The sequence below is a fragment of the Tursiops truncatus genome, chromosome 8, assembly GCF_011762595.2.
Source record: "Tursiops truncatus isolate mTurTru1 chromosome 8, mTurTru1.mat.Y, whole genome shotgun sequence".
In the NCBI taxonomy this organism is placed as follows: Eukaryota; Metazoa; Chordata; class Mammalia; order Artiodactyla; family Delphinidae; genus Tursiops; species Tursiops truncatus.
Window position 1 is genome coordinate 83077126 of NC_047041.1, and position 23072 is coordinate 83100197.

General features: G+C 39.6%; 1 protein-coding gene and 1 long non-coding RNA gene across 3 annotated transcripts in view; one reads left to right on the forward strand and one right to left on the reverse strand.

Moving 5' to 3' along the window:
- LOC141279374 (uncharacterized) overlaps positions 1 to 16141 on the reverse strand; it is a 34133-nt gene extending 17992 nt beyond the window's left edge. The window contains exons 1-2 of the long non-coding RNA XR_012333499.1: positions 16074 to 16141; positions 7344 to 7401 (exon numbers count right to left, since the gene is read on the reverse strand). This is a non-coding gene — a long non-coding RNA (uncharacterized lncRNA). The remainder of the gene's footprint in view (positions 1 to 7343; positions 7402 to 16073) is intronic.
- Positions 5223 to 21384, forward strand: DEPDC7 (DEP domain containing 7). 2 transcript variants are annotated; one of them, XM_019948479.3, is made up of 9 exons: positions 5223 to 5360; positions 12582 to 12972; positions 14800 to 14927; positions 15740 to 15929; positions 18824 to 19035; positions 20114 to 20256; positions 20434 to 20559; positions 20663 to 20741; positions 21062 to 21384. In XM_019948479.3, the coding sequence occupies exons 1-9, from the start codon at positions 5288 to 5290 to the stop codon at positions 21253 to 21255; spliced, it is 1536 nt and encodes a 511-aa protein (XP_019804038.1). In that variant the 5' UTR covers positions 5223 to 5287; the 3' UTR covers positions 21256 to 21384. The 2 variants fall into 2 exon arrangements, with proteins under 2 accessions (XP_019804038.1, XP_019804039.1); XM_019948480.3 differs by lacking the exon at positions 5223 to 5360 and adding an exon at positions 8135 to 8237.
- Positions 21385 to 23072: the final 1688 nt, after the last annotated feature.

The following is a 23072-nucleotide window of genomic DNA, read 5'->3' on the forward strand; positions in this document are numbered from 1 at the left end:
AATTCTGGGTGTTGAACGAGACCAGACTGAAGAAAAATAACGCCAGAGGTGACATTCAACTTCTCTTCCAAAAACAAAAACAAAAACAAAAACCAGAATGGTGGTATGGTAAGTAAATAAAGGAGATCTTGGTAGAATCCAACTATCAACCTCTAATTCGGTGGAATAAAGAGTGGCAGAAAGGGAGTTCCCTGGAGGTCCAGTATTTAGGACTTGGCACTTTCACTGCCATGGCCCTGGGTTCAATCCCTGGTCGGTGAACTGGGATCCTGCAAGCCACGTGATGTAGCCAAAGGGGGGTGGGGTGGCAGAAAGAATAAGGTCACAAGACTTTAGGGGAGCAGTCCAACTGAAGGCCACATTTAAAAGGCCTTTGAAAGCCACAGCAGTTGGAAATCCTCAGGGTAAGCACGCCCACACCAAACATAAGCCCGCAGGTGATGTGGTATTTCCCCACCTAGGAGGAAATTGCAATAGGAAAGACACGGAATACAGTCACACAATCTATGTGGAATGGGAGCTGGACCAAATAAAAAGTTAGGAAGCTGACCCTCGTACAGATATTTCACCAAACACAAAAAAGAAACTCTCAGGATGTTGGATTATGGACCTAGTCATGCATATTTACAACAGGAGCTCTCCCACTTAAAGATTGGAGAGGACATACTCAACCACACGACAGTGTGTAATGTGGCGATCCAAGGAGGATCTCCTTCCTTTGTTTTTAAGCAAATGTTAGACTTAAATAGACCTCTTTTCTTTCAAGAATGAAAAAATACTGAAAAAACTCAAAATGGAACCTATGGGACAATTCTGCAATGTAAATAAGAGAACTTAATAGCAAGGTGGAGTCTATTTTTTATTCTTTAATTCACCAAGTATTCATTGAATGTCTATTGTGTGCCAAGCACTGTTCTAGGTACTTGGGATATGTTGATGAATCTTAACCACATGGAGATTACACTGGGGGAGAGGGAAGAAACAGACACTAAACATAGATTTTTAGAAGTTAGTACATGTATTAGAAAAGGATAAGAAATCTGGAAAAGAGAAAAAGACCAAGATAAGGAGGGTCTGGATTGCTGAGGGATAAGTATGACAGATGAGGTCATGACAGCAGTATTTAAATAGGATTGTTAAGGAAGTCCTCATCGAGAAGGTGACGTTTAAACCAAAACTTGAATACAGGAGAGTTAGCTGTGGGTTTATTTGGGAAAAGAGCATTGCAGGCAGAGTGAACAACTGTACAGAGACCCCCTAAGGTAGGAATGTGACTGATGTGTTAATAGAACAGGTAGAAACTAGTGTGGCTGGAATGGAATGATGGGTAGCCTTTGCAGAGGTTTAATCTGTGGCATAATCTTACTTATGGTTTAAGGACTATTCTAGCCGCTCTGTTAAAAGAGACTGAAAAGGGTGGGGCAAAGAGAAAAGCAAGAAGACCAATTAGGAAGCTACTATAGTAACCCAGGTAAGAGGTGGTAGTGATTCAGGCCAGAGTAGTAGGAATGGAGGTATTGGGACATGGTCATATTCTGGACATATTTTGAAAATAGAGCCAACAGATTTCCTCATGAATTGGGTGGGTGTATAGTGAGAGAAAAGGAGTTAAGGATGACTCCAAGATATTTGGCCTGAGCTATTATAGAGCTGGAGCTGCTATTAACTTAGCTGGAGAAATTTGTGTGGAAGAGATTTTGAGGGGAAAGATCAGGAGTTTGGTTTTGGACATGTTAAGTTTGGGATGCCTACCGGACATCCAAGTGGAGATGTAGAGCTGGCAGTCAGATAAATGAGGCTGCAGTTTTAATGAAATGTTTACAGTAGAGATATGATTTGGGGAGCCTTCAAATGGTTTTTTAAAACACGAGGCTGGCTGAAGGAGTGAATGATAGAGAAGAGGACAAAGCCTGAACTCTGGGACACCTGAACATTATTAGTAGCAGGGAGAAGAGGAGGAATCAGAGGAAGGGAGATGGAGGAATAACAACCAGCGAGACAGGGGAAATATTCAGTGTCATGGGCTGGAAACCAAGTAGTCAGCTTTATAAATTGTGTATCAGATCTTTTCTAGAAAACAGGTTTCAATTCCTTTCTGTTTTCAGTGGCCTCCTCCTCATTTCCCCAACCATTTGGCCACCGAAAACACAAATAGTCCACTACAACAATTCTGGGGAGGGGGAGCCTTGGTTAAGATATGAGCCTAAAGTTTGATTTAGCCAAAATTTGAGGTGAAAATTTAAAAATTACACTTTCCATGTTTTAATAGTGAAAAAATGGCACTAAATTGCTACCTTAATAACAAAGTTTTTTCAAAAACTCCGAAAGATTTTTATTCATTATTTTTTTACATTTCTAGATTTACATTTCTAGTTTCCACTGCTAGAGAAAATGGTAGTGCTGGTTGTTTGTTTGGGGGTGATTTAGTGTGTGTGTGTGTGTGTGTGTGTGTGTGTGTGTGTGTATGCAGGATTGCACCAGAACAGTTGTTTCCTGCCTCTAAACTGGCTTAGACAAGTTAGACCAAGCGAAGTTTTCCCATATGCTAAACATAATATTGACCTGACACACTTGTTTAATAATCAATAAAAATGATTTTAAAGCACTCTGTTAAAAAAAACTGTGCAAAGATTACTTAGTTGCATGCCGTTTTATAGTAGTTTTATAGAACAGAAAGAAAGAGGCTGCAGGCTGTGCAGCAGTGCACTACGTTCATCCAGAAAGGGACGAAATTTCCTTTCATGTCATAAACTGATTGTGACACTTCTAGATATGAAAGAGATTTTTAATGTTTTTTTAACTAGAGGCTCCTAAACATTAAATTTGGGGAATTCCCTGCTGGTCCAGTGGTTAGGACTCCACGCTTTCACTGCTGAGGGCGTGGGTTCAAAACGTGGTCGAGGAACTAAGATCCTGCAAGCCCCATGGCGTGGCCAAAACAAAAACAAACAAACAACAACAACAAAATTAAAGTTTTAAAAGCATGAAGCTGATATTTTTAAAAGCTCTGTATTTTAATGAGGATAATCATTACTATATAAGACATATACTATGTGCCCAACACGACAGATACTGAAAGAAATCTGAGAGGTTAAGATATTCTCCCTGCCCTGAACAGTTTTCCAACTTTGCTAGGCGATCAAGAGGTGTGTGCTGAAATAATTAGGTAGTATCAGTACGATGGGGCCATAAAACAGTAATGTATTTGATAAATGTCATGGGTCTGTAGGGAAGGAATATATCAGTGTAATCTGGAAAAATCTGTCCAGAAAAGAAGGTGGGATTTGAATTAGGCCTCCAAGATACATAGAATGCGGACAAGTAAAAGAGAGCATTTCACCAGGTAAGATAGACAAAGACAGCACAAGCTGGTAAAAATTCTTTGAAATGTTATATAAATCATCAAAATAGTCACTGAGGTCACCTGCCTTTTTCAAAAGACCCAATATTAGTGTTTGTCAAGATTTGCTTTCAGAAATAAGATGAGCTTTTTTTTCCCCAAGTAGTGAGGATGGACTTGTGTGTTCATTCAGTTACACAGCATGGGGTAGACTAAAGTTAATTGGCCTACTGAGTACCTGAAACCCGTCCTAAATTGTATCTCATCTCTGAGATACAGTAGTCAACTGAGTAGTCAACTGAGAAATGACAAAGGAAAATTCCTTGAATAGAGGTGCGGTTGGGTTTTACTACCACCAGGGGGAGAGAGCGCATTAAAAAAAAGGACAACCCTGGCAACCGTTTCTAAATCTTAGGAGCAGCAATGGCCCACGTCTAACCCACTAAACTGGGGGCCCTAGGGTCGCAATTTCTTGGTATGTGCTCTTTGAAATAACCACGTTTGTATTCTTCTTAGCATTTTGAAGCAACTACGTGTAGGAGCTTCCTCCAATAAGCTAAGTAATGAACTCCCATTTAAAAATCATTCTGAGGCTTCCCTGGTGGCACAGTGGTTAAGAATCCGCCTGCCAATACAGCGGACACGGGTTCGAGCCCTGGTCCAGGATGATCCCACATGCCATGGAGCAACTAAGCTCATGCGCCACAGCTACTGAGCCTGCGCTCTAGAGCCTGCGCGCCACAAACCCTGAGCCCTTGCGCCACAACTATAGAAGCCCACACGCCTACAGCCCGTGCTCCACAACAAGAAAAGCCACCGCAATGAGAAGCCTGCACACCGTAACAAAGAGTAACCCCCACTCACCACAACTAGAGGAAGCCCACACGCAGCAATGAAGACCCAATGCAGCCAAAAGTAAAATAAATAAAATAAAATTTTTAAAAAAACATTCTGGTTTAACCTGATCAAGCAGGCATCCTCCTTCTAAGAAGACATTTATTATATGTACCAAAGGTTTAACATGATTGCAAAATCCCCAAATTTGAAAAAAAAAAAAAAAGAGCGGGGGGTGGTTAAGTATCTGACAATTGAATTATCGGTCTCTTACGCCACTCATCTTTTCAGAGGTACCCCAGCGCTGGATCCCTGGATTCCCTGTTTTCAAATTCCCCTTAACAGCCCCCTTTCCTTCTTTCCTAACTCTGTCCCTACCCACCTGACCCAGAGTTACTTTGGAGGCCGCACCGATTTCCTTGGCAGCCAGCCCCAAGGCCAGCCAGCTGCCCTCCTGACTGTGACCTCTAGACATTGCTCTCCTGAAACAGATAAAGATTTGTTCTTTACAGGTGGGGATGCGTGAAAAACTCGAGGCACTTATCACCGTGACATAATTTTAAGCACTTATGTTCCAGACCCAACAACTAAAATACATGAATTGGTTCCTGTAATCTTCATTAAAAAAATTCCGCGAAGCGGATACTAATACTGCCCTCGCGTCACAGGTGAGGACACAGAAGCCCAAGACAGTTAAACAGCTGGCCGAGCCCCAGACCTAATCCACTGCGGGACGCGCTTTGTACCCAGCTGGTCTGAGCCTGCCGCGCGCATATCTCTGCCTGCGCGTGGGCTGTGCCGACGGCGGGGGTGGGATGCGGGCAGAGTGCGGCCGGCGCGGACTCGCAGGGCGCAGCACCCCGAAATACTTCCCACCTGGCTGTCTCGAAGGCGGGGTCCGCACCTTTTCCTCGCCCGCGGGGCCTCAGGTTACAGTCGGCCCCGGCCTGCACGTGACCGGCGGCATGCGGCGCGCAGCGGCCGATCACAGGGCGGGGATTGGGCCTGGCGGGAGCCCCGCCCCATCCCGGGCCAGTTAACTGGCGGCCGCTGCGCTGCCGCCCACTTCGCCGTGCGGCGGTCTGGGGCGGCGGTGTCCGCGCGGCTGCGGCTATGGCCACGGTGCGGGAGAAGGCGGCGGCCCTCAACCTGACGGCTTTCCAGAGTCCCGCGCAGAGGCCTCCCAGTAGGTGTCGAGGACCCGGTCTGGGAACGCTGGGGGTCACGGGGCGGGCGGGGGGCGCAGGCTGAGGTTCTCGCGCGGGCGGGTCATCTCGCCAGGTACAGCCAGGTCCACGGCCGCCTCCGAGAGCTCCGCACAGCGGTGGCCGTTCGGGCCGGCGCCCCCGCCGGTGAGCTGCTGTGCCGGACCCTGGTGCCCTCGCAGCCAGCTTTCTCCTAAGTTACCCGGACTTTAACTTCACCGCGCACTAGTCTGTGCGCCAGCTGCGTGCCGGGCGCTTGCAGTAGGTCTCCAGACGTGCTGCACATCATTACTGGTTACTGTCTCAGCCACAAACCTTGACTCCACAATATGGCCAGGGGCCCAGTGCCTCTGTTGCCCAGTTTGTTGCCCAGACTCTTCCTGGGAGTGGTGAGAGGTTTCTGTTACATTAAGTTCTACCGGCAGGAACTTGGCATAAAAGGTATTTATTAGTTACACTTCCTGGATAAGCAGTATTTCAATGAGTAGAAGTTTTTGATTTTCCTTTTCAATGGTTGCATGAGATAAGAAGAAACACTGGTGAATTTTGCCAGCTTAATCATGTCCTGGGAGGCAGGTTACTTAGGATATTAGTATGCTAACATCTTGGTTTCTTTAAATGTCCAAACAATTGAACGGAATCGGATGATCGGTTCTAAAATTCCGATTTTAGCATACCCTACATCTCAGTTAATAGAGTTAAGGGGTACAGATAATACTTGGCTTTTTTGTTTTCCTTTTAGAGAAGTTACAACTTTCCCCCCTTTCTGTAGCTACAATGTGGGTTGCTGTAGGAATTAGTTCCCTTATTATTAAGCCTTTCATTTGTAAAAGCAAACCAGTGAAACTGTGACTCCTTCCTCAAGATGACAGTGGTCAGTGGATTGACGTGGGACAAATTGGGTGCATCTCAGTGCCCCCAGTTTTCTGTTTAACTTATAATTAGTGATGCTCCTTTTAATCTTCAAAATGCTGATGATAAATTGTGATAGAGAACCACTTTTCATTTGTGCTTTTCTAAGAACGATCTTAACATTAATCTTACTCTCCAATTAAAAGGATTCAAATAAGCACATGATGGCTACATTCAGAATTTCTCCAGTGTTTACAGTGTGAAGAGAAGGGAAATACTTCATCGTTTAGGAATATAAAATCAAATAATATTGGAAACAGTCTTGAGAATTCTTTAGGCTTACTTTCTGGGTGAAAGAAATTGCCAAATTGTATGTGATTGAAAGTCCTGTCTTCTCTAACAGCTGAAATTCCTGTTCTGAGCTTTGGTCATTAGTGAACAGGTGCTTCATATAAGGGAATATGTATTCAAAATTAAGTAGATGACTCTCAGAGGGAAGAGTTGAAGTGCTGGTCATCGAATTTGAACCCAAGGAAAGGACCACTGTCTTCTGCACACCAGGTGCAGTGGGCAGAGAAGGGCCCACTGTGTTTTCTCATCTGTTTTCGTTGCTACAGTTGGAACCCTACCTGTTATCCTATGTTCATCCCCCTTCCCACTCTTTAGTTGCCTTGTCACAGTCCTAGCGAGCATGGTAATGGGAGCCTGTGTTCTCGGTTCCCTGCCATTCTCTTTCTGTGTCCTCTGGCAAGCAGCTTTGTATTTTTGTTTCTCTACCTATTAGTAATCCTTCCATAGTTTAAAGGGGCTGTAACAACCAGGGACCTGATTTATGTAGAAGAAATAAAGTCTGTATGCTAACCTTTAGTAAGTAATTTGAAGAAATTTGTCTTTTAATATAGACAAGCAAGAAAGTGGTATGTTATCCTGTTATCCCTTTATACTGTAACCTAATTCTTTGAATTCACCTGGTATCACTTTTCCAGGGAGCTCAAAGTACTTCCCATATGCTATCTCATTAATCTGTATGAATTAAAGCAGGGGCCAGTGCCTACTTTTGTTAATAGTTCTCTAAACATATTCTAAAATTGTTCTTTATTTATTTTACGTACTTTACCTGCAGCCTTCTTTTCAGAGGCAATGTCAGTCTTCAGCATGACATCTCTAATGCTGTGTAAGAGGAAAACAAACTTTGGATTACCAAAACCAATATGCAGTAAAAGTGTTGCAGTATTGATACTGGCGTATAGGAAGTTTTCCCCACTCAGTCACATCTGCCTAGTTTTAACACTCAAAGCACAGCTCTCTACATTTATCTATTTTCATGACGTTTGGTTAATGTCCAATAAATGTAGTCCTTTTCCTTTGTCTTAACAATTCTGTGAGTAATGTTTTAAAACCTCTTTTGAAAAAAAATAATTCTTAAGAAAAATTCTCTCAAATCCTAAATGATTTAGGATTTTATATACTTGTTATCTTCTGATGAGGAGTTAAATCTTCTGGTGTGTGTCACATTTGTCATCTCACCTGCTAGTGGTCTTTATTTGACTGACTACTGTTCAGCACTTGACCTCATCATCCAAGTGGTATGAATAGGTAGAGGGTAAACTCTTTGAGGGTGGGGACTGTGTCTTCTTAGTTCAAAGAAAGGAAGAGGAAGAAAGAGACCTTCCTTTTTTTAACTTTTTAAATAAACTTAAACATTTTTAGAATAGATTTAGATTTACAAAAAGTCACTAAGTTAGTGCTTAGAGTTCCCATATGCCCTTCACTCAGTTTCCCTTATGATTAACATCTTACATTTAGTGTAATACATTTGTCACAATTAGTGAACCAATATTGATAGTCCATACTTTTACTCAGGTTTCCTTAGTTTTTGCCTAATATCCTTTTTCTGTTCCAGGGTCCCATCCAGGATATTACATTACAGTGAATCCACATGTCCTTCGGCTCTTCTAGATTGAGACAATTTCCCCTTTCGTTTTTATACGTCTGTTAATTGCTGGGTACGTGCCAGCCACTTTACATATATATCTTAGATGACCTTCACAGTAACTGAGAGCAGTGGAATTAACTCTGTTTTGCACCAGAAAAGTTAGGCAGTTTGCCCAAGATTGCATTATTAGTAATGATGGAGCCAAGAATAGAGAACCAAGTTCTCTGGGACTCCAGAACCCACACTCTCGTCTTTTTCTATTCACAGAACCTAGCACTGTGCCTGCTGCATTAACACAAGTTTCCATGTCTAAAGACATGGAAACCTAGGGTTAACCTAGGGTTTCTGAACCTAGGGTTCAATTAACCTAGGGTTTCTGAACCTCGGCGCTGCTGACATTTTCTTTGTTGTTGCGGGAGCTGGCCTGTCACTGTAGAATGTTAAGCAGTGTCCCTGGCCCCTCTACCCACTAAACATCTGTAGCATTTCTCCCTCAGCTTATAACAACCAAAAATGGCTCCAGACATTGCCAAATGTCCGGGGGGAGTAAAATCACCCACTAAGAACCACTGTGTTAACCCTTCTTTAAAATATTTTAATAGTTGGCAGTAATCTACAACTAACAAGTATTGAATAATTTGAACGTCTGTGAAGTATAAGGAAATTTGAATGAAATAAGGCACTAGCTCACTGTTTCTTTAAGTTTTGTGCAAAACTGCCTAACATAACTCTCTGAATTCTTTTCTTTTGTGTGTGTTGGGGGCGGGGGCAGTGTAATGTCCAAAGTTGAAGATAAAATTGTTACATATTCATTTAGAAGTAGCATGTTTTAGTAACTCTTGTGTGTATGTTTACCTTACAGTGGGATCCAGTTTTATAATGTGTCTATTGATCTTCTAAGGAGTTAATATAATCTCACTGATTGAAATGATTATAGAATTGTTTTCACCCTTAAATTGGTTTTCACAGCAGGGCCATAGTTGATGCTGATTATCCCCTTGTGACTTAATGAGTAAATGTAATTTCTTGATCTGCCTTATGACTTGATTTTTAAGGAATTATTATTATAATAACTTGATTATTTAGTGTACCTTTTTAGAAATAAAGATTTTTTTGTTTGTTTGTTTTTTTGCGGTACGCGGGCCTCTCACTGTTGTGGCCTCTCCCGTTGCGGAGCACAGGCTCCGGACGCGCAGGCTCAGCGGCCATGGCTCACGGGCCCAGCCGCTCCGCGGCATGTGGGATCTTCCCGGACCGGGGCACGAACCCGTGTCCCCTGCATCGGCAGGCAGACTCTCAACCACTGCGCCACCAGGGAAGCCCAGTAAAGATGATTATTAGTAGTGTTACAAATACACATAAGTCCAATATTAGAAGTTTAACTTTTTTATGGCTGGTAAACTTTTTTGGGTAGATTTCAAACACATGCAAAGGATGGGTCTTTGCTTTTGAAAAATGGCTATTGTTTTCACACAGATAAAGAAGAGCCTGCTTGAAAACTGAGTGTTAACTAGCCTAGGTTTATACAGTGCTCAAGAGCATGTGTAGTATGTTATAGATCTAGTTTAAAACAGTTTCTGAGCCTCTTGATAGCTTCTCAAAGCTTTTTATTCGACAGGTCCAATTTGTTCCTACGCTTCATTTCTTACATATTTTGTTTGGTGTTCAATGACTGTGTCTAAATGGAGAGAGATATAATTTTAGTCTCTAAAGTCCTGCAAATCAGCAGTTTAGACCTGAAACATACCTTAAACATAGTGTTTAATTCTTGTATCAGTAAATGAAGAAAACAAATTATAAAAGTTAAGTCTGTTTTTCAGGGTTCTCGCAGCTGGTCTCTAGACTTTGATCATTAGGTCATGATGCTTTTAGAACATGCTTAACCAAATGTAAACAAAGAAGCATCAAGATGCAGACAGTGATGAATATTAAAGAATTGTCAAGCTCATATGCAAGTGAAGCTTGAGGCCAAGCTGAAGCTTAAATTCTGATTGCTAGACTTACAAAACATTCATTGTATACTTTGGGTCTCTCGAATCCTGTTTAGAAGTCACAATAATTCATCTTACTGGGCCATTGTCAGCGATACCAATGTTCATTTCAGCTCTTAGATGATGATCAATAAGAAGTTTCAAACCAGCATGTGGGGGATCTATGTTCAACTGGTGAAGTCAGCATTAAAAAAACAGGTTATCCTGGTGTGGGTTTTGGCACATTTACTCGTCAAGTCCAGGGTAGATTATGTATTAAAATATCTGTACGAACATGAGTTAGTTTGGGTCTACGGGTGGTGATGCTTAAGGGGAAATATCCCAGGATATTTGCAACCAGGATGCAATGGTTGGGAATTAATGGTCAGTGAGAACAGAGGGGACCTGAAAGGGCTGAATTATATTATGCCTGGAGAACTCTGGAAACATTGTATGGCTCACAGGTGCCTACTATCCTGCTCTAACCTGTTCTTTAATCTTTTATACTTTGTTATCCAACCTGCAAGACTTCCTGATTTTCCATATTTAAACAGCAAGTTAATATGGGGAAATATATTCTTTATTTCTTAATTCCTCTGTGAAGATTAGCCTTTTTCACATCATTGAGGCTCTCACCCCCATCAGTTGTCTTATTGATCTCAAATTAATAACGGAGTCAGCCTTATCTTTTAGGGTTTTTATGCTAACTTACTTGTAGCTCAACTGTTATGATTTATGTGTTTCATCTTTAGTATTATTCCTAGCCCAGAAGTCTGTTTTGTTGGTACTTAATAGGCAATCTGAGCTCTACAAGTTTGAACCTTGCTTATTTTCCTTTCCTGTATACTATGGATAGTATATATCATAGAATTATGATAACTATCTTATTTTAGGAGTAATGACTACTAAGTGTTTTTAAATAGCTTGGTTAAGGATTCAAAAATCTTAAAGTTGTTTTTTTGTTTGTTTCTTTAATCTCATTGGCTCACTTAAAGCTCTTTCAGTTAATCCAAGTCTTCAATGAAAGGTTAATGCTAAAACTATCTGCTAACTTTTTTTTTCCAAAGCTTTTTTTAAAAAATTATTTATTTATTTTTGGCTGCACTGTGTGTTTGTGGCTTCGCGTGGGCTTTTTCTAGTTGCGGCGAGCGGGGGCTACTCTTCGTTGCAGTGCGCGGGCTTCTCGTTGCGGTGGCTTCTCTTGTTGTGGAGCATGGGCTCTAGGCACAAGGGCTTCAGTAGTTGTGGTGCATGGTGTTAGTTGCTCTGTGGCATATGGGATCTTCCCGGACCAGGGCTCGAACCCATGTCCTCTGCATTGGCAGGGGGATTCTTAACTACTGCACCACCAGGAAAGCCCTGCTGACTTACTTTTTTTTTTTTTTTTTTTTTTTTTTTTGTGGTACGTGGGCCACTCACTGTTGTGGCCTCTCCCGTTGCGGAGCACAGGCTCCGGACGCGCAGGCTCAGCGGCCATGGCTCACGGGCCCAGCCGCTCCGCGGCATGTGGGATCTTCCCGGACCGGGGTACGAACCCGTATCCCCTGCATCGGCAGGCAGACTCTCAACCACTGCGCCACCAGGGAAGCCCTGACTGACTTTTAATATATTTATATTTAAGTACTAAGAAAAGCTAGTATATATTTACTACCTGTAAAACTGAGGGGGAAAAAATACTGAGGGTTTGTTTAATTCACTGAGCCTCAATTTCTTCAAAATAGGATTATTAATAACTATTTTAGAGAAGTTTATCAGTTTATTAAATGAGAGAAGGCAGAGTCATATTGTAAGTCCTCAAATGTTAGCTACTATTAATAATATAATGAAGATTTGAAAAAAGACTAAAGAACAGACATTAAGTTCATTTAAATCTCAGCTATAATCTCTGGTATGTTAGGAAGTTAAGAATATTAAATGCTAATCCTCCTTTTATTTAGTCATAGTGGCTGGAAACAGTACAGCTACTCCTAGTTCTGGATACCAGGGGAATGACCTGGACATATTTTGAGATTCCACCCAGTGCATGATTCTGGCTCTACTCAGTAGAGACTAAATACAGTACCAGTAGTAAGTCTAGTTTCAGCTTGATTTATCTAGTTGAGTCTCCATAATTCAGTTCTTAAAACTGCTCACATATTTGGAAAACTAGCATCAATTACGTCCTTCTTTGTTTAGTAATGAATTATGAAGTATCTGGAATTTTTTTTTTTTTTTTTTGCGGTACGCGGGCCTCTCACTTCTGTGGCCTCTCCCGTCGCGGAGCACAGGCTCCGGACACGCAGGCTCAGCACTACATTTTTTAATGAGTTGCTACTAATAATTTCATATTTCAGTAATAAGCTGCCCTCATAATTGTTTCTTATTAATAACTTCGGAGGTTTGCTTAAGGATTGCTTAGACCTTATTACAAATGAGTGCGGTAACTGTGATTTTTCCCACTCCAGGTTTCAGTGTAGCCCAGAAGCCATTTGGAGCCACATACGTATGGAGCAGCATTATAAACACTCTTCAAACACAAGTGGAGGTGAAAAAACGAAGGCATCATTTAAAAAGACACAATGACTGTTTTGTTGGTTCGGAAGCTGTGGATGTCATTTTTTCTCACCTAATTCAGAATAAATACTTTGGTGATGTAGATATTCCTCGGGCCAAAGTGGTGAGAGTGTGTCAAGCACTTATGGACTACAAAGTATTTGAAGCAGTTCCGACCAAAGTCTTTGGAAAAGACAAAAAACCTACATTTGAAGATAGTAGTTGCAGCCTTTATAGATTCACAACGATACCTAACCAAGACAGTCAATTAGGCAAAGAGAACAAACTGTTTTCACCTTCCAGGTTAGTCTGTTAGATTTTCATTTAATATTGGCAGGGGGAGGTGCCTCTTTAGTGCAGTAGGTAGCGTGTCTCATAATATTGGCAGGGGGGATATTGGCAGGATTTTGTCTACTTTTTTTGTTAGTTTGTTTGTTTTTGGCTTTTTGCGTTACGCGGGCCTCTCACTACTGTGGCCTCTCCCGTTGCGGGGCACAGGCTCCGGACGCGCAGGCTCAGCGGCCATGGCTCACGGGCCCAGCCGCTCCGCGGCATGTGGGATCTTCCCGGACGGAGGAATGAACCTGTGTCCCCTGAATTGGCAGGCGGACTCTCAACCACTGCGCCACCAGGGAAGCCCTTGTCTACTTTTTAATGAGATGCTGACTGTCTGTTATTTTTGGAACAGTAAATTAGGCTAAAATCTGGGTCTGTGGGTAAATTTGATAAAGTAGAGCAAACCTTTGTTTATTTGGTATCTCCTAGAATTCTCGTTTGTTCATATATTTAGCAGAAACCATCAACAAACTTTGATTTTTCTGCTTCAGGTTACAATTAGAGTATAAAAAATGTTAGAGAGTTTATACACTAAGTGGTATGAGAACAGGAGAGGTGAAGACAAGCAGGTGGGTTGTCGCTAGAATCCAGAAAATAGCAGATGTGAAATATGAAAGGAGCCAGTATGCAGAAAGTTTCATAGGACATTTTAAGGAGTTTGCACGTGATCACACAGATGTTGGAGAGGCCACAGAAAGATGTTAAGCATGATGAGATTGTATTTTAAGCAGCTATATGGACAGCCTAATGGGGAGAGGAATCTTGGAATATTGTGGTCTACAGATGAGGGGGAAGTAGGCAGCAGTGGTGGAGAAGCAGGAGTCATTTAAAGGGAGCCTGGGGGACAGAATTGTAGAACCCAGTGATTGAAATGGGTGTAGGTGATAAGTGCATAGCTAACTTAGTTATTTGTCATGAGATAAAACTTCTCCCTTTTATTCCCCTCAGCTAAGCTTTGAAAAGGTGACCACGTAATTGAAGCTCTTACAATTCAGATCTGACCCAAAGTCAGAGTTTTAGTGTATTGACTTTCAAATGTTTTTTTAAACTCTAAAACATGATAAAATTTACCTCTCTCTATATAAGAAGAAAGTAGGAGAATAAGGTAGGGCACAGTCAGTACTTTCCAAATGTAGGTCCATGTGCTTTATCTGAAACCTTTGGGAACAAATGCGTTTAGGAATTTGGAACTTTGGAGATTTTAGAAAGGTCATTATGTACATATATCATTTACTAGATCACACTCTGAGAGGGGTCTGGGATAGCATCTGGTAATCAAACACATTAGTATTTCTGCAGTGAAAATATTCACACTAACTGGGATAGATAAAGGCTGTGATAGTCTCAGAACAGGTTTTGTCACTATATGAATTCTGAATAAACTTTAAGTTTTATAAAGCTTTTTGGGTTTCAGAATTATGAATAAGACATTATAGTTCTGTATTTGAGCACTATCTACCAGAGAATGCCCCAGAAAGAGAGATAACTAATAAAAACAGTAAGCATAATGAAGTTTGACTGTGTTTGATTATGTTTTAAAATTGGCGACTAACGTTTTAGTCATTGAATTACTTAAATCTAAATGCTCAAAGAAGAATTTATGTAGAGTGTGTATATTCAGGCTTGAGAAAGAAGGTGGGATGTTTTTATATTTCATTCTACTCTTAGAATTTGTATTTGTTATGTTTTTGCTCTGAAATACATAAACTTTCTAGAAACTCTTAGCTCTCAGATTCAAAAATATTTCTGTAGGCTTACTAGTAAACAGGAATTTATGAAATAAATTCATTTTAGGTATGCAGATGCATTATTTAAGTCCTCTGATATCAAATCTGCAAGTTTAGAGGATCTGTGGGAAAATCTGAGTTTAAAGCCTGCCGAATCCCCTCACGTAAATATCTCTGCAAACTTGTCTCCACAAGGTAAGCTAAAGATGATACAGGAAGAAATAGAAGACTAACTTCAAATAAAGTTATTTAAATTTTTTCAATCTTAACCTTTATTAGAATTTAGATATTCAGAGCATAAAGAAAGAGCACACTGTGTATTAAAGCTGTTTATATTAAGTTTTAACAGAGGTCTATTATCTTTAACAAATAGATCAGTGTTGCAATTCTGGAACACTGACTTTTGTCCTATCAGCTGGCAGAGATTCAAATCTGAAATGTTTTACATGCAGATTTTAAAAAATTTATTTGAAATCTGCTCTCAGATATATCTTTCCCTAAAATTTTATTAGGTTAAATAAAAATTTGAGAATTATATTAAAACATTAACAGGGTTATATGTTCTTCCTTGTCTGTGGCAATGGAATGTGGTTTTAATGACTGATTTCCACCTTCCCTCCCCCATCCCATTTGTGGAAACCCTGAGCGGAATAATCTGCAGCCAATGGTTTCAAACCAGTTTTCAGATTGAATGAATCATTCTTTCTTCCAAGGTCCTTATTAACATGTTATATGACTTGATCTCTTATCAAGCCATATTGCTTTTTACAGTACAAAAATGAAAAGAATTCCTGTTGTCCAAAGTCTGTTCTCCTACACTTTAAACAAATCTTGAATTGTTTTACTTTGTTATAAGAAACTACTTCATAAAATTGACTCTCTCTCTTCTTCTTTTTTTTTTTCTTTTGCCACAAGTTTATTAGCTTAGACCTGCCTAGGCAGATATTGTGGTGAGCATGTAGTAACTATTAATCGTTACCTTTCCCCTTGTTATTTTCCCTGTGCAGTTGTTAATGAAGTATGGCAAGAAGAAACAGTTGGGCGTCTGCTACAACTTATAGACCTTCCACTCCTTGACTCCCTCCTCAAACGGCAAGAGGTGGTACCTAAAGTTACTCAACCTAAGAGGCAGCCTGACTTGGTCAGCAACAGGAACTATCTGGATCGAGGGATTCTCAAGGCTTACAGTGAATCTCAGTATGTGGAAATACATATAATAATTTGAGTGTGTTTATAGGAAGATATTAGTTTTAAGATAATCTTTTGACTTCTTCTGTCCATACAATCAGATATGCTTTGTCAATTGATATTATCAGTATTGGGAAAAATGAACAAAATTACCTTGGTCAAAATTACCGAGATTTAAATGTCATTATTTTTCATATTCATTTTTGTTTCACATATATCTCACTTGCACATCAAGTGAAGAAAATTATTATGTTCCATCTTCTTTGTTAAAATGTCAGGCTGTCTGCTCTCTTAAAGCTGTCTGGTCTTCAAACGGACCTGGAACAAAATGAACAGATTTGTCAAATTCTTAGACTCCTTTGACTATATATGCTTTTATAGTCTTCTAGAATGTGTATTAAATATGTGTTTTTCGAAATTGAGTTATTTGTAGTGAGGTGGATGGACCTAGAGACTGTCACACAGAGTGAAGTAAGTCAGAAAGAGAAAAACAAACACCATATGCTAACACATATATATGGAATCTAAAAAGAAACAAAAATGGTTCTGATGAACCTAGGGGCAGGACAGGAATAAAGACGCAGATGTAGAGAATGGACTTGAGGACAAGGGGAGGGGGAAGGGTAAGCTGGGACAATGTGAGAGACTGGCATGGACATATATACAGTACCAAATGTAAAATAGATAGCTAGTGGGAAGCAGCCGCTTAGCACAGGGAGATCAGCTCAGTGCTTTGTGACCACCTAGAGGCGTGGGATAAGGAGGGTGGGAGGGAGATGCAAGAGGGAGGGGATATGGGGATGTATGTATACATATAGCTGATTGACTTTGTTATACTGCAGAAACTAACACAACATTATAAAGCAATTATAGTCCAATAAAGATGTTTAAAAAAAGAATATATACTTATCCCATATGTATTATTATAAGTTAAGCATATATATATATTTATTGCATCACCAACTTCCTGGTTGTTGTGATAAAAATCTATTATTTTATATTGAGTTTACTATACTGTTCATACAGGAGTCCTCTTTTAAGAATTAGTTCTGCCATTTTATTTAGTTTTACAACCATATTAAAAATAACGATTAAAAACAACTAAGTATGTTTTTAAATTAAAAGAAACATCATGGAATAACTCTTGCTCTCACCTCTGACTACACTCTCCTGATTAAAAATTTGAAGGCTTAACTCCAGGTGCTAAGGGAATTATGATTTCATTTTTCCTTAAGGAGGAGTTCTATATTCCTTATAACCTTGAAACTCTTCCCCTAAGTAAAATTATTAAATGTTAAAATCTTGTATTTTCTAGTTTAATTTTTAGTGATTTTTGCCTTAGCAGATAGTGTTCCAGTAGTTAGGAAGATGCAAATGTTTGAAAGGAATACAACTTATATTTTTACTATACTTTACCATTTCTGCATTCTAATGAATTATTAATAAACAATTGAATGTCAAAAGGTACCTTAAACCCTTATGTGAAAAAATTAATCCCAACATACTACTTATTGAACTCTATATAAAGAGGAAGCTTATTATTCTACAAGAATTTAAATTACATTTCTACAATCTAAAGTAACATGTGAAAAAAATGTATGATTACCTTAAATTTTAAGTACAGAATCAGAAATTGACCTTAAAGTTCATCTATCTACATCTTATGATGAAGCTGCTGACTAGAGGAAATGACATGACCTGGGTGGTGGCAGAATTAATTGTCCTGAGTCCACAGCAGTGGAGGACATGATTTTTTTTTAAACTATATATATTAACAAATTGAATATTAAAAGTTAGTCATTCTGCAGATAAATGGATAAAGAAGATGTGGCACATATATGCAATGGAATATTACTCAGCCATAAAAAGAAACAAAATTGAGTTATTTGTAGCGAGGTGAATGGACCTAGAGACTGTCATACAGAGTGAAGTAAGTCAGAAATTGAAAAACAAATACTGTATACTAACACATATATATGGAATCTAAAAAAAAAAAAGGTTCTGAAGAACCTAAGGGCAAGACAGGAATAAAGATGCAGACGTAGAGAATGGACTTGAGGACACAGGGAGGGGAAAGCGTAAGCTGGGACGAAGTAAGAGAGTGGCATGGACATATATACACTACCAAATGTAAAATAGATATAGCTAGTGGGAAGCAGCTGCATAGCACAGGGAGATCAGCTCGGTGCTTTGTGACCACCTAGAGAGATGGGATAGGGAGGGTGGGAGGGAGACGCAAGAAGGAGGAGATATGGGGATATATGTATATGTATAGCTGATTCACTTTGTTATACAGCAGAAACTAACACACCATTGTAAAGCAATTATACTCCAATAAAGACATTAAAAAAAAAACTTAGTCATTCTGTTCCTTGAAATGTAGCAATTTTCTTAAGTTACCCAACTGGCATTTTATTAGAAATGGTAATTAATAGTTAATTATTTTGAAACCGTACCTTATCTTCCTGTATTCTCTTCTAGCCAAAGTCAGAGATGATAGATCATACACAGAGCTTTGAAGTAAGCAATACTATATTAGAAAAATGCTGGTCTAAGAGTCAGATCTGGGATCTAGCCCTACCTGGGACCCTGAGCAAGCAACTTAGAGTTTCTGGACCTCCATAGTAAATTTAAGGAGCAGAGTTTGAATTTTGATGTTTTTCTCAGGCCTATATTGTAGTGGATGGATTCTGTTTTCACTTAAAAAAAAAAAAGACATATTAAACCCAACTTTTTATCTGTGATTCATGATCTAACTATATATTAAAAAGAATTACACATCTCTTTATCTAGGTGTTTAGAGATTTATTCTGGTAGGAAACTTGAAATAGCTAGTAAATTAGGTACTGAGTGTATGTTGGTTATCCTTTGCTTTTTAAAATAATAATTATTTTCTCCCATAGGGAAGATGAGTGGCTTTCTTCAGCAATTGACTGCTTGGAATACCTTCCAGACCAGATGGTTGTAGACATAAGCAGAAACTTTCCTGAGCAACCAGATAGAACAGACTTAGTGAAAGAACTTCTGTTTGATGCCATTAGCAAATATTACAGTAGTAGGGAACCTCTGTTAAATCACCTATCTGATGTTCATAATGGAATTGCAGAACTCCTAGGTAAGTAAGATGTTACTGGATACAAGAATTTCTCTTTTGGAGGGAACAGGAAAACGTTACTTGTCCTCAAAATTAACCAAAATGGTACTACTTCAAGCTGAGAGTGGATCTGGATTAATCCATGGAAAGTGTGTTTTTTCCAAAACTTCTAGGCCTCATTTGGAAAGAGGCTTTAATAAGCTCTGAAGTTATTCAGGGACTTCTGGTTGCTACAGGAGAATGCTGCTCTCATTCACTGGAAGCTTAATAAGCATAGAGTAGCAGTTCTCTTTTTCAGAAAGTGTTATCAGCACTATCACCATTCCCCCTTCATTCTCTTCACAATGGCAGACACTCTGCTTTGTCTCTGTACCAGTGAGCCAGACTGTTCCATATGGCTTGTTGAAAACAAGTTGCAGGTTTCAGAGAATCCTTTATTTTTCTCAGGTAGAGTTGGATACATCAGTACTGTATACAAAGTGTACCCTCGAAATGTAGTGGATTATTGGAAAACATAGACTGAGAATTTATTTACAAACCAAGTTAGATTTAACATCTTAAGATTTGTGTACAACAAGGACTTAGGACTGGCCAATTTGAGTATAGGCTTTTTTTTTTTAATTATTTATTTTTGGCTGTGTTGGGTCTTCGTTGCTGCGTGCGGGCTTTCTCTAGTTGCAGCAAGCAGGGGCTACTCTTCCTTGAGGTGCATGGGCTTCACATTGCGGTGGCTTCTCTTGTTGCAGAGCATGGGCTCTAGGCACGCGGGCTTCAGTAGTTGTGGCATGTGGGCTCAGCAGTTGTGGCGCACAGGTTTAGTTGTTCTGCGGCATGCGAGATCTTCCCGGACCAGGGATTGAACCTGTGTCCGCTGCATTGGCAGGTGGATTCTTAACCACTGTGCCACCAGGGAAGTCCCAAGTACAGGCTTTCTTGATGGTATTGGTCATTCATTGTAATTCCTAGTCTTTTTGTTTTGCTTTTGAACATCATTTTGGATAAGTTTACTGATTAGCATAAGCTCTGACTTGAATTTTGTTCCCTTTGATACAGTCGTGTCTGGTCAAAATTAAAAGCATTTTTTTTCTTTTGACTGAAGTGAATGGGAAGACTGAAATAGCATTAGAAGCTACTCAGCTCTTTCTAAAGCTTTTGGATTCCCAAAACAGAGAAGAATTTAGAAGACTACTGTATTTCATGGCTGTTGCAGCACATCCTTCTGAATTGAAATTACAGAAAGAAGTAAGTCTTTTGTCTAAATGTTAATTGTATTCAGTATCTGTAATATTTATAGGACATATCCGTCATCAGCATCAATTATGCTGAAATGGATAGTAGCTATTAATATTTAACATTCCCTTTTATATTACAATTCTTAAAAATATATACCATTGGGTGTGTGTTGTTTTATTTTTATAGAGTGACAACCGAATGGTTGTGAAAAGGATATTCTCAAAAGCTATTGTTGACAATAAAAATTTATCCAAAGGCAAAACTGATCTTCTGGTACTCTTTTTAATGGATCATCAAAAAGATGTTTTTAAGGTAAAACTCTGAAAGTAGTTAAGTTGATCTTATGTAATAGATCACTAGATTAAAATGCATTTGAATAATGTTCCATGTTCCTTTTTTTTTTTTTTTTTTTGAGATTCCTGGAACTCTACATAAAATTGTCAGTGTTAAGCTCATGGACATTCAGAAGGGGAGAGATCCAAACAGAGACACAGGTAATCTGAGAAATACTACTTCCATGTCTCACGAGGATAAATTCCTGGTGTTTATTTGAAAGTGTTTTGCTGTAAGTAGTTGTACTTTAATTTCAGCTAGACTCTAATCAATCTCCTCAGAGCCATCCAGACTTAGCTGAGAGCCTCCTTATGTCAAAAAGCAACTTGACAGGGTTCGAAAGTCAGCAGTGCTTAGCATCTTTACATGCATTTTACAAAATGGGGAAAAATATGTATAAGTATAAAAGTGTTGCTTGATTTTTCTAGTTAAGTCTGAGGAATAGATTCATTAACTGAACTTTCTACTTTTAAACTTTAAGGATATATTTATTGCCAGAGAATTGATCAAAGTGATTATTCTGACCATACAAGGAAGACAACCAAGGATGAGCTAATGAATTTACTAAAAAATATTGATGAGGATTCAAAACTTTCTGCCAAAGAGAAGAAAAAATTGCTAGGTCAGTTCTATAAGTGTCACCCAGACATCTTTATTGAGTATTTTGGGGACTGAGTGTTCCAGTGTCTGTATATAACTTGTGTATTTTAAGAATAAATTATGTATCCTAAAGATGCAATCACATTGTAATATTGGATGTTCTTCTAGATATGAAACTGTACTTAATAAAACTTTTTTGTATAACTTTTTGTGTCCGAAACTGAGTATTAGATGGTGTATTGCTGTTAAGTATTGACCTCTTTTAGGTGGGTTGATTTATAATTATTGTGCACGATACTTAATAGAACATCCTAGGAATTTAAATGATATGACATTGCAGTGTTTATATAAGAAAGTATTAAACAGTAAGGAAGTCTGTAATTACAAGTTAATAGGAGTATGGTTTGTACCTTGAAAGGTATACTTCTTAAAGATACAAGATAGAAACTTAGGCTATGCTACAGTGAATTTGTCAATTACCATAAACTGTAGACAAGTAAAAATTGAGCTGTCCTAATGCTTTTGAAAACTTCAACATCTTTTAAAGCTTATTGTGGAAAATTTCAAACATATATAAATATGGGGAGAACAGAATAATGAACTCTCATGTACTCATCATCCAGTTTCAACAGTTGTCAACCCATGGCCAATCTTGTTTAATCTATTCTGTGCTCCCACCTCAGCAAATTTCATATATCCTATCACTTCATCTATTAAGTTTCAGTATGTATAGCTAAAAGATAAGGACATTAAAAACATAACCACAGGGACCTCCCTGGTGGCTCAGTGGTTAAGAATCCGCCTGCTAATGCAGGGGACATGGGTTCGAGCCCTGGTCCAGGCAGATCCCACATGCTGCGGAGCAACTAAGCCCATGCGCCACAACTACTGAGCCTGCGCTCTGAAGCCCGCGAGCTACAACTACTGAGCCCATGTGCCACAACTACTGAAGCCCGTACACATAGAGCCTGTGCACTGCAACAAGAGAAGCCACCGCAATAAGAAGGCTGCACGCTGCAATGAAGAGTAGCCCCTGCTCACTGCAGCTAGAGAAAGCCTGCACACAGCAACAAAAACCCAACGCAGACAAAAATAAAAAATTAAATTTAAAAAAACATAACCACAGTGTCATTACACACAAAGCCACAATTCCTTAATATCATCAAAATGCATTCAGTGTTCACATTTTCTGATCTCAAATGATTTTGACAGTTTATTCAAATAGGGATCTAAACAAAGTTCATAAAGTGCAATTGGTTAATGTGCTTCTTAAATCTTTTACTCGAGGTTTTTCTCTTTATCCCTCCTTCCTTCTCCTTTTCTCTCTTTCTGTCATTGAATAAACCTGGTCATCTGTTCTTGAGTTTCCCAGAGTCTGGATTTAGCTGATTGCAAGCCTGTACTATCCTTTATCATGTTCCTCTGTGTCCTTCATTTCTTGTAAATTAGAGCTAAACTCTTCAACTTTTTATCCAAGTTAATGATTACTTTGGAACTACTGCACTGTCAAGATATACTTGGCAAATAGACGTGCAATATAATACTTTTATAATACAATTTTAAATTGTGCATCTTCACAAAAATAAAACCAAAAGATTAAAGTGAGGCTGAGGGCTTCGCTGGTGGCGCAGTGGTTAAGAGTCCGCCTGCCAGTGCAGGGGACACGGGTTCGAGCCCTGGTCTGGAAAGATCCCACATGCTGCAGAGCAAAGAAGCCCGTGCTCCACAACTACTGAGCCTGCACTCTAGAGCCCGTGAGCCACAACTACTGAGCCCGCGTGCCACAGCTACTGAAGACCGCACGCCTAGAGCCCATGCTCCACAACAAGAGAAGCCACTACAATGAGAAGCTTGCGCACCGCAACAAAGAGTAGCCCCCGCTCGCTGCAACT